Raw genomic sequence first — 12245 nt, forward strand, 5'->3', positions numbered from 1 at the left:
TGCCTTGCTTCGTTTGGAGCTGCTCAAGGTGACGCGAAGATGGTGAGTGAGGAAGCATATCCCGACGATTTGACGCATGTTACTTGTGCGCGTAGAGTCGTGGAGCCAATATAGCGTTTGGCTTCCCAGGAGTCTCCCTCCTTCCCAATTTAAAAAAAAACATAGGTACTTGTTCCATTTATCTAAATTATACGAAATAAATTTTTAGTCTAAATTATCCATATTTATTCGACTTTTTTTTGAAAGTATAGTTATTCGACTTAAAAAGCAAAGAAAGTTGCAATACTAGACACTAGTAGTAGTTAAAATGGCTAAGCCCATTGGAAATTGCAATCATCGTCATCACTTTATCAGATATTCCCTCTTTCCCTCTCTCTCTCTCTCTACACTTGATACTCCATTATAGTCTTGATTTATACCTATCTGCATATATAGTATAGTTTTAGTAATACAGGCGTATATCTTGTAGTGTTGCTAGACGACTTCTGGAAATGTCGTCAAGCATCATAAGGGGCGGTGGGAGTGACGCCTCGCCTCAGCAGCCGCCACCCGCCGCCGTCAACGGCGGCGAGTTCCTTCTCCAATTACTCCAGAACCCTCCGAATCACCCTCCGCCTGCTGCTCGACCTGCGCCTCCTCCGCAGGCCCTACAGCACGATCCGGCGGTAGCGAGAGTGGGGCCCAGTGTGCCGTTCCCGCCATTCTACCAGCCTCCGTCCACTGCTCACGATCTCGCCTTTGCTCCTCCTCCGTGGCAGCAGAGTCCACCACCTCCCGCTGGTACGCCCTTATTTGCTCCCCACAATTTCTTCCTGCAAGGGTTTGCCCAAAGCCCTAACCCTAATTTCTCATTAAGCGCGCCTGGCTTCCATCAGCCCCAGCAGCACTACAATCCCCAACTAGGTCATGGCTCACCTATAGAACACGCTCACAAAGTTGGCCTTTTGGAATCAAACTCCAAGCCTCCTCATTCAGCTCCTGTGCAGGAGCAAAATCTCGTATTTGGCTCTTTGAACATGGGTATGCTAAACAGTGAGGGTTTATTAACTGAAAAATCGAACGAACCTGTTACTCGAGACCCTGAAGTTTTGAGTTTAATTCGCAAGGAGAGAGAACCTAATATTAGGAATGCTGGTAGACTGAATGGTTTAGAGACTCAGTTCAATGGTATGTCTCTTTTGAACCGATACCAACAAGGAAATTCTGGTGTTTTAAGGGGTCACGAGCAAGGTAGGCGTGGTGCAGGGCTATGGGGAGAGAATGATGGTGGGTGCGAACCTCCACCAGGTGTTTTAAGGGGTCATGAGCAAGGTAGGCGTGGTGCAGGTGCAGTGCAATGGGGAGAGAGTGATGGTGGGAGGAGGGAACCTCCACCAGGTTTTGCAAATAAGTCTAGGATAGGAGGAAATAAGGAACCGATGGTTGGGAGGAGAGGTTTTGAGCATGGTATGGATATGGGGAAGGGCAACCGAAGTGAGGTGAATCATAGGGGTTTTGGATTGGCTAATAGAAATGAGAGGGACAGGAGATACATGCCTAACAATGGTAAGGGCTATAGTGATGTTTCTGATGATCAAAGGCTTATTAGTCGGATTGAGCACCCTGCCCCACCCTCAGGAAGCAAACTACCTGCTGTTTCAGCTTTTGATTTTGAGGATTCTCTGCTGGAAATACAAGGTGGCAACGGTGGAAGTAGGGGAGAATCCAGAAATCAGGCTAAGGATAAAATGAGGACAGCTCAAGATGAAATCCAGAGTGTAGAAGATCTAGAAGAGCAGCCTCCGAGTTCTCTTGGAATTGAAGATGAATTGGATGAGAGAAGTAAGAAGAAAAGTTTTGGATCTCGTGAAAAGGTAATTGCTTTGTACAAATATGAATGCTTTGCTTTCTGTACTGCTCCACCTTTTTTCTCATAATTTTTTTTTCAGTTATAAACAACTAGGATGGTGACTTAAAGTATGACTGTATGATATCATTTATAGCTCAAAAGTTTCAATAATTAATGGGGAAAGTTTTATTATTATTCTTTTTTGTTAGATCATGGCAATTAATTCTTCTTATTGAAAATTTGTTTCTACCTTTTTCTCTTATCTAGACTTGGTTTCTAAAATTGATTGAGGACTCATCTCCTCCTACTATAATGATCAGGACAATAGATCTGATAACAGAGGGAAATGGCTACTTCCCCAGAAGAAGAGGATATTGAAGAGTCTGGTTGAATGCCGTAGTGATATAAACTGGTATAGTGCTCCTTTCCTTGATATTTATCAGTCACTGATACCTACTGAGGAAGAAAAGGAGAAGCAAAAGCAATTAATGATGCTGTTAAAGAAAATTGTTACTAAAGAATGGCCTAATGCTGAGCTCCATCCTTATGGATCATGCACCAATTCATTTGGGTTTTCAAAAAGTGACATTGATGTTTGCCTCGCAATTGATGACAAGGATATTAACAAATCAGACATCATACTAAGGCTTGCTGAGTTATTGGAAGCTGAAAACCTCCAGAATGTGCAGGTAAACAGTCTGTAATTTTGGCCGTGGCACTCATGTTGTTTATGACACGCTTTGTGCTCTAGATCCTAACATAATATTAATGCCAGATTGTGGTTTATGCATATTAGAAGGTTCTTAGATAGCTTTATGCTATTCACTATGACAATACATAATTTTCAATATGTAGGCATTGACGCGTGCCAGGGTGCCCATTGTCAAGCTTATGGATCCTGGAACTGATATATCTTGTGATATATGTGTGAACAATTTGCTGGCCGTTGAAAATACAAAGCTGCTTCGGGACTATTCACAGATAGATGTGAGATTAAGACAGTTGGCTTTTATTGTCAAACACTGGGCTAAATCAAGAGGAGTGAATGAGACTTATCATGGGACACTATCTAGCTATGCGTAAGTTATTTAGATTTGATACATTAGCATACTCTCTCTCTGCCTCCCTCTTCATGGAGGTTTTCATTTCCTTTGATAAATATGACTACTACTGTTTCTTCTTATTTGTGCTCTTCCATTTCTTATTTTGGCCAATTATGTATGTGCATCCAGGTATGTTTTGATGTGCATTCATTTGTTACAGCGGCGAAGGCCTGCCATCCTCCCCTGCCTACAGGTGTGTTTTTATCTCTTAAAGTTCCAATTATCTTCTAGCATTTCATTTTCTGGTTTGAGTCTGTTGATTCACTATTAACTGTGTATCTCACTGAGAACCCATGCACCAACTTTTCTATTTTATTATATTGTGATGGGATGGGATGATGGGTGTGGTATGCACGAGGCCAGGAAGACTGGAAGTAAACTTGATATTGCCATACAACTTTGGGGGAGTATATTCTTGGGCATTCGGCTGTTTTATCCAATCTATCTCGCAGCCTTTTTTAGGCTTATTATTTGTTCTCTCACAAAGAACCAGTTCTATTGATGATTGTGTAATCCCTTTAGAGGATGCAAGAATAAATACATAATGTTTAAAATGCTTCTTAGGAATAGATTCAATAATTGCATGGATAAGACATTCCCATTTTTTTTTTTATATTAGATAGAAGTGTTCTGACTTGTGCTGATTTCTTATTAGGGAATGGAAGCTACATACTCCGTCACTGTAGATAATGTTGAATGTACTTACTTTGATAAAATGGAAGAGCTCCGAGGCTTTGGATCAAAGAACAGAGAAAGTGTTGCTCATTTAGTATGGGCGTTCTTCAACTATTGGGCCTATTGCCACGATTATGCAAATGATGTCGTATCTGTACGCACAGGAAGCATAGTGAGGTAAGACTAAAACACTAGTATTGAGGCATAAATACTACTCCGTATATAATTTGTGCCAATCATTTCTTATGGTTAAGAATTGTGGGGAAAGATGGTGATCTAACTGGTCTAACATTCATTTTTGTTTAATAATGATAGCAAGCGGGCAAAGGAGTGGACTAGAAGGATAGGAAACGACCGTCACTTGATATGCATAGAAGATCCATTCGAGGTTTCTCATGATCTTGGTCGAGTGGTTGACAAGTTCAGCATAAGAGTTCTAAGGGAAGAGTTTGAACGTGCAGCGGAAATAATGCAGCATGATGCAAACCCTTGTGTTACACTCTTTGAACCCTATGTTGCAAGCTGATCAAGAAATGGGTTCTATTGTAAATTACTCACTAGTTTCCTGCTGCTTTTGGTAATGTATTTAGGGTTTCTTTTTTGGGTATTATATTATTATTATCCAAAACATCGATATATAGCTGTAAGGCTTGGAAGATACTCAATCTGGATATTGCATCCACATCCTATCTTTGCTGTTTATGCTTGTGTTGTGAAATTACTTAGTACGTTGTCTACAATTCATCAAACAAAATCTTAGACAGGGATCAAAATGAAAGATAACCCCATTGTAATTGAATATAGGTATGTAGATGGTGAGAATTTAGAGAAGTTTCGTCATAGAATGTGTTACGGGTGTTGTTGAATTTGATTTTGGTTGGTTGAGATACACATTATATGTGATGCGAAATATTCTAATACTGAGAATTTAGAGTTTATTTATTAAGCATTATGATGGTACTACTTATTATTGTATTATGAATGTTCAGATAAAGAGTATTCAATTGTAAACAAAAACAGTCCGTTTCAACTTTGTCGGGTGATGGGTGGGCTATATTATATTTATTATAAAATATACGCCAGAGAAATATTGTATAATTGATATTTAAATATTCATCGTTGATTACCAGATAGCAGTGCAGGGAGCATGGCGCAAGAAAATACTCGGACAAATTCACCGCAGATAATAGTTCTTGGTCCACCATCGGTGTTCTGGGAATACGGCCACAAATTCGCCGAGAAGTTCAGGCTTCTGAAGCCCTGGGAGTCGGCGCTACCGCTGGAAGAGTTTCTCTCAGCCCACGCGCAGACGGTCGAGGCCATGCTCTGCGCCGCCTCTGTATCTCTCTCCGCCTCCCTCCTCACGCACCTGCCTTCCCTCCGCTTAGTCGTCACCTCCAGCGCCGGCGTCAACAACATTGACCTCCTCGAGTGCCGCCGCTTAGGCATCGCCGTCGCCAACGCTCCCGACATTTTCTCCGCCGACGTCGCCGACCTCGCCGTCGGCTTGCTCATCGACGTCCTCAGGAGAATCTCCGCCTCTGATCGTTTCGTTAAATCTAGGGCTTGGCCTATCAAACCTCATTATCCTCTCGCTTCCAAGGTACTTGACTTGTCACTACTCTACTCATCGAGTGGGATTGCGAATTCAAAATTCAAATCTGCTCTGCTAAATTCATTCATGGTGATCGCATCGCAGGTGGGAGGCAAGCGGGTTGGGATTGTTGGACTGGGAAGCATAGGGCAGCAAGTGGCAAAGAGGCTCGAGGCTTTTGGCTGCCCAATCTCATACTACTCCAGGAAGGAGAAGCCATGGACCTCCTACTGCTTCTATGCTGATGTTCATCAACTAGCAACTGCTTCTGATATCTTGGTGATTTGCTGTGCATTGACACAAGAAACCCATCACCTTATCAACAAAGAGGTTCTCCTGGCTTTGGGTAAGGAAGGAGTGATTGTTAACATTGCGCGGGGAGGGGTAATTGATGAGAAGGAATTGGTGCAGTGTTTGTTGCAGGGAGAGATTGCAGGTGCTGGATTGGATGTTTTTGAACATGAACCTCATGTTCCTAAAGAGCTTCTTGGATTGGATTGTGTTGTCCTGTCCCCACACTATGCTGTTTTCACACATGAATCCTTTAAACAAGTATATGAGCTTATTGTAGGGAATCTTGAAGCTTTCTTCTCCAATCAACCCCTGCTTTCTCCTCTTTTACATGAATAAATGTTGTCATAGCATTATCATCATTCATTTCTGTCCTGTATTGGCAGCAGGCACCTTACTGGAACCATGTTTCAAATAATGAAAACTTCATTTGTTGGGATATCTAGTAATTGAGCACAATGCATTGAGAGGGATTGAAATATGTGTCTCACTACTTCATCACAAAAATACATGTTACAATCAGAGTCAAATATGGATATAGGAACTTGGAAAACCAAGCCTGCTAGCATGACACACTTCTGGAAAAGCTAAAACAACACAACATAAACTAGGTGATAGCATGGTTTCATTTCCGCATCAGATCGTTAAAGTAAATTGCCACATCCAAGTAGTCACCTATCTGCCATATCAAACAAATACAAGTCAAAAAGGCATGGTTAAATGGGAAAACAGATTCTGATTCATGCCTCTAGAAGACCAAAACTGTACCTCAAATTTCAGATCACTCAATGTTTGGTTGCCACTATCTGGTCTTCTCCCACTAGGAATAGAATATGTCTTTCCTACCTGTAAACAAGATCTTGTAAGATACAAGCACACTAAATATTTGAAGTAATGGGAGCCCATCACATTTCTAGAAAGTAAAATGGACAGAGAGACCTCTCTAACTACAAATTTGCCATTTTTATCGGGATAGACAAAAGCAAAGGACAGCATAGCATCTCTTTTTCGTGCCTCAGGAGCCACTTCTTTAACCTGAACAAAAAGGATGTACAATCAACCCATATATCCACTGGGGAAATAAATATTGCATAGTAGTAAGTGCATGTATCCAAAAGCAAAGGAAAATTCCCAAGGTAAAATAGAGCAACTGCAAGTTAAGGTATGCTGGGGGTTGTGTCATCATACCAGATCAGTGAGTTCACGTAGATTAGCATCCATCCAGGTATAAATCTGAACTTCATCTTTAGGTTCCTTCCCTCTCACAGCAAAATCACTCTCAGTGTGATGGCCTCCAATCTGCAAATTGAAATTAAAGAACTCAGATCGGTCTACTGCTGATGAAGTATAATGAATGATAGCACATTGCAATAGTTTGCATCTGTGCTACAAGCAGGCACTATGTTCTTATTCTGCTGTCATATCAAAAGATAAGAACGTAGGAAGTTTAAGATCATAAAAGCAGAGACTTGCGGTGACAAAAATCAAAATTTTAGGTTATTGATTCATATAATTGAAATTAGTCGTCTCCAATGTGTCATTATATCAAGAAATTCAAAAGACACTCAGAGCAAAATGGAAGAAAATGATAAATGGTTGCCTATGTGTGAGATAGTGGTACAAAATTGAGAAGTATATTAGATTCAATTAAAATAAAAAGATAAGAGATACATTACTATGGTGTTCATACCTTGGTGAAAACACGAAGCAACAGTGGGCATGTCTGCAGTGATGAATCCCCAAATAAACAATCATTAATACATTAAACATATTAGGCAAAACAGAAAGAAACAGTGCAATGAGTAGAGAGAAAAATAGTTGATAGAAACCACAAAGAGAAAGTCAACACTCGTAAACATCTCAACATTTACAATCACATGTAACCTAGGCTAACCCTGCAAGTGAACAATTTCCTTGTACCTTACTAATATAAACACTTCAATCTTCCTTTTTCATGTTCTTCTCACAGCAGCCATAAATTAAGGAGAAATATAGTTAAAGAAATATCTTTTGGGCACCATAAGCTAACAAGAACTACTGAATAGATATACTGGATACCACATGCAATTCTAACATTTCACAGTACGCTAAAACCCTAGACACTCCACAATCCATATAATCATGCTCCAGAACCGAAGTCAACTTGTAAATACATACGTAACACCTATACGACCTCATAGCCTATACGAACACACAGATTCACACACACAAAACTACTGCTACGTAGCATTCATATGTTCAGCGAATATATATACAAGGAAAGACAGAAATGTGGAGGATAACCTTCTCTCGATCGACGGGTTCGGACCGGGTGGGGGCCTTGGGCTGAACAGGACCAGGCGGGCCTCTCGGCGGTGGTGGCTGCATCGGCCTTCTTCTCTGAACATCCGCCATTGCTCCCTCGCTATCGAGCTCTCTCTCTCTCTCTCCCCGACAATGGTACGCAAACAGAATCGAAGTGCCCAAGTATTTATTGCCAAACCAATTGGGCTGCATTTTACCAAAAGCTCAAAGCCCATTTATTTATGAGCCCAATTATGCTTTTACCCACCAAAATGCTAAGCCAATATAATCTTTTTGGGCTAAGAAATATAAATGGACAATCATGTCTACCTCGTAACAATTGTTATATCATGAACCAGAGTTCATATTGCATTGTGAATGTTGATACACAAATTTTGTATCTGTAATTAAAACATTTTGTACCTATAGTTAACAGTTTTCGTATATGTAAATTGTCAATTGCATGTACACAAATTGCATTGTGAATGTTGATACACAAATTTTGTATCTTTAATTAACACATTTTGTACCTATAGTTACCAGTTTTCGAATATGTAAATAAATAACTTGATAATTGCTGACACATAATATAATATTTACAGATACATAAATTATTAATTGCATGTACAAAATATGTCAACTACAGATATAAAATTTGAAGGTTATTTTTGAACCAGAGCCTACACCGGTAAACTCTCGAGCAACAAAAAATATAAGTATAATTGTGGCTTAGGATTCATAAAATAATAATAAAGAAAGTTGAAACTTACATAACTGGTAGCAGTCAGAACATAGTAATTACATAGAAGTGGAGTACAAATGGGGCTGTGTGTAGAGCCATGAAAGCTCAGCAGATAAAGAGGGCTTGCCTGAAAATAGAAAAAAGTGCATTAAAAACCACACCACTTGACCCAATTAACCTTTCTTTATATGGAAAGCTATAACCACCACCCCACCCCACCCTACTACTTGCCCCACACTCACATCATTTTCATTTCATTTTTAGTACAACCTTATAAATGTGTTTTTTCCACCTCACACACAAAATCCCAACTTCATTTATTTACAACTTTTATTCTTCTTAAATAATTCTGATCTGGTCAATAAATAATGATTATATGTGATCGATGATCGATATAAAAGTTTATTATTTAGGTTGAATCGATCAATTGCCACCGCACGTTATATTAATTTTAGATTGGTCATTATAAATCATTTAATGCTACGCAACCAATTGTAAATGTATATATTTAATATAATGTTGCCCTACTAGATAGAACAATTCTTTTTGCTGAAACATAATATATATATATACACCTATTTTTCTCCTGTTTCCACTCCCTTTGTGGTAAATTCTTGACAGTGTAGGGGAGGGTGTTTTGGTGAAAAGAAAGGGGCAGGGAGTTAATTCATAGTCATGCCAATTCTGTAAACCTTTCAGTGTTTCTGAAACAAGCATGTGATTGTACTAGCTAGCTAGAGAGCTGTTTTCCAAGTGAATTATTATACTACAGTTGTTACTAGCTAGCTTGCACACAATTATTTCTTGAAAATGCAGGTACATATAATAAGGACCGCGTCAAGATCTTTTGGTCTAGTGACACTCAGTTGCGCTCTCATATAAAAGGAGTGGGTTCAAGGCTCAGTGAATGCGATATTGACTCTTTGGATACATTTACACCATATTTGATTATACTTGGTATTATCAGTATCAACATTGAACCACGGGATATAATAACATCATAAAGCCACCTCAATATGTGCAAATATCATTCCCCATCAAAATCTTTTCCAAAACTACTTTTACCAATTTCTCTTGTTGTGATTCTAATTAATGTGTAGTAAACAGCCTCTCAGCTCGTAACTATTCACAAGCATGTGTAGCGTACAGTAGTGTACAGTGCACTCAGTATATTTGTTCGTTACATTAAAGAGAGTTATACACACACACACACAAAACACAGCACCTAAGTCAAGTACGAGATCGACCGCAAAACAAACGGCCCACAAGGAAGGTACAAAGAATGCACATTATTACTCATAATAGTACATACACTTGATTTAACTCCATCTACTTTTTTTTTTTTTTTTTTGAATAAACTCCATCTACTTGATCGTAAAACATTTGATAGGTCATTTTTATCATGTTTAATTTTTATCTCTTTGACTAAGTCATAATATGTTACTCATTTGTTATTTCAAGAGTTCATTTCTATATGAAAAATTGCCCGGTGTGGTCTTCTTATCCTCTTTTTTTTTTTTCTTTTTTTTAAATTTATTAATTTGTTATTCTATGTATATATTCAAATCTTAAATAATGTTAGTTTCACTTATTGTTTAAAAAATAATTAAATACTGCTGAGAAATTTGTCTCACAGTGAACATGTCAATCTTACGATCCGAATAATCTAACTGCCACAAATCATCCATAGCTCTAATAATATGCAAATATGAATGTTCTTTGCAGCTACTGCCGAGTCTCAATGTTACTATAACCTAACCTTTATCCGAGAACAACCACAAGTCATAAAAGATTTTCCAAAAGTGAACACACTAATATAGTAATATGTGATAAATTTACAAAGGAACAATAACATATATTTAATTTCTTATTGTAAGTAATACAAAGTACATTATCAATTTAAGTAATTTTTATGTTCATTAATGAGTAATTACCTAAGAAATATAATTAAACTTGACCTTAATTTGGATAATGAGAATCTAATTAAGTGGGTGGGTAGTATGACATTAAAGAATAGCATTGATATAATGCATGCATGTGCTAGGAATAATAGTTATCACCTGGCCTAATATGATCTCTTAATTAACTTTTTTTTTTTTTTTCTGCGGACGCGATCACGAAACTCGTAGTCATTACTCAAAGATGTGTATTGGGTAAGTTTTATTCTTAAGTAATGATCCACGAACTATGGACTCGACCAAGAGAGAGTTAACAAAAATCGAATCTGTAACCTTTAAGTATGAGAATTATATTTGACTCACTTAATCACCCCTCGGGCATATGATTTCTTAGCTTTGTTTTCATATTTGGTATGTATGTATGTTTCCATGATTGGCGTTGCATTTCACACATGGCTTGCGTGATGGACTTAATTATTTCCATAATTATAATATAATATTGATTATTTGTAAGTGAAACATCCAAATCTTAAATTACAACTACTTGATCATGACTAATGAAGTGATTATCTCGAGCTATTGGAGAATAGAAACGTCTCAAATAACACCAAATTCCCGACACTAAGATTCAATGTTGATAAGGACATCATCTATACAAACAATACACTATTCTATAGTATGACATTATACTGTACTATAAAATTAACGATTGTTGTTTTTAGGTTGTCTCTTGTACTCGATTGTAATAATTATTGGAAGAAAAACAAGAAATAATGAGTGAAATTGAATGATGCAAAATTGTATTGTCCTGTATTTGTTTGTGATGTGTCATTGAATTGGTTGATCGAATTGTCGCAATTGCTAATATATAATGTTACGTTGTTGTTGGTCCCGCCGTCCTGGCATTCGGCATATCATTGAGCATACACACACCATATCACCACGTACTTTGTTATCTAGCTAGCTTGAGCTAAGTTACCCTTAGCTAATTTTATTAGGTGATCGACAAAAAATTTACAGTTATTACTTAATTGAATGTGTGTACATGATTACGTTAGTTCACAAATCGTACCAAAAAAATTGAAATTCGCGTACATGAGTCAAACCTTTTCATATTCTTTTTGAGATTTGATTTGCACCCCTTCCATCCGAGCGAAAGAGAACCTCTATACAATTCAATTATCACTCTAAATAGGTCTTGTATGTATAGTGGTGCAAATCCTCTTGTTTTTCCAATGTGAGACAAATGCTTGTTTCAAGCCTTTCCACCTTCATTTTTTAAACTTAAATGGTTCTATTTTGAGAATCAATTTTTCATTCACCAATGCATTAATTATCTGTTTTGAACGTACAATATATCAACCTCTTCGTCTTACTACGAAGAACTCAAATCTACTCTGACCTTACCCAATTCGGGAGTTGACCCCACATATATTTGTACCACAAAATAGCCACTTACAATACTATTTTACACTATTTTTCCAACACTACCTATTTAATTAGCCACCTCTTTCAAGACTAATTTTAAATATAATTATAATTCATAATAAGATCGATCACAGCACAGATAATCAATGAGTATAAACAATTGTAACACGCGTCATATACCGCATTATTATTGACACAATAGTTAATTTAGTGAAAAGATTTAGTCAAAATATCATCATTTTGTTATGACAAAGTCCATGTGAATAGATGAGGTAGCTACCTGTGGTAACAATAATTAAAGAAAGAGACAAGCTAAGGTATGTAGGAGGCCGGGTGTGTAAAAATGTAAAACCATGCCACTTGCGGTTATTATTGTTGGAAATGGTAAGTCTTAAAGGCGATC

General features: G+C 37.9%; 3 protein-coding genes across 3 annotated transcripts; 2 read left to right on the forward strand and 1 right to left on the reverse strand.

Moving 5' to 3' along the window:
* Positions 1-327: 327 nt before the first annotated feature.
* LOC115997644 (UTP:RNA uridylyltransferase 1) lies at positions 328-4530 on the forward strand. Its single transcript, XM_031237237.1, has 6 exons — positions 328-1853; positions 2149-2517; positions 2684-2907; positions 3061-3124; positions 3587-3783; positions 3922-4530. Exons 1-6 carry the CDS (start codon positions 492-494, stop codon positions 4130-4132), a joined length of 2427 nt encoding a protein of 808 aa, XP_031093097.1. The 5' UTR covers positions 328-491; the 3' UTR covers positions 4133-4530.
* A 120-nt stretch (positions 4531-4650) lies between these two features.
* LOC115997645 (glyoxylate/hydroxypyruvate reductase HPR3) lies at positions 4651-5934 on the forward strand. Its single transcript, XM_031237238.1, has 2 exons — positions 4651-5209; positions 5306-5934. The coding sequence occupies exons 1-2, from the start codon at positions 4754-4756 to the stop codon at positions 5828-5830; spliced, it is 981 nt and encodes a 326-aa protein (XP_031093098.1). The 5' UTR covers positions 4651-4753; the 3' UTR covers positions 5831-5934.
* A 20-nt stretch (positions 5935-5954) lies between these two features.
* LOC115997646 (histone deacetylase complex subunit SAP18) lies at positions 5955-7928 on the reverse strand. The gene is made up of 6 exons (XM_031237239.1): positions 7775-7928; positions 7182-7214; positions 6680-6790; positions 6431-6526; positions 6260-6337; positions 5955-6170 (listed from the first exon to the last, which is right to left on the reverse strand). Exons 1-6 carry the CDS (start codon positions 7883-7885, stop codon positions 6117-6119), a joined length of 483 nt encoding a protein of 160 aa, XP_031093099.1. The 5' UTR covers positions 7886-7928; the 3' UTR covers positions 5955-6116.
* Positions 7929-12245: the final 4317 nt, after the last annotated feature.

Source organism: Ipomoea triloba, chromosome 11 (genome assembly GCF_003576645.1).
Source record: "Ipomoea triloba cultivar NCNSP0323 chromosome 11, ASM357664v1".
NCBI lineage: Eukaryota > Viridiplantae > Streptophyta > Magnoliopsida > Solanales > Convolvulaceae > Ipomoea > Ipomoea triloba.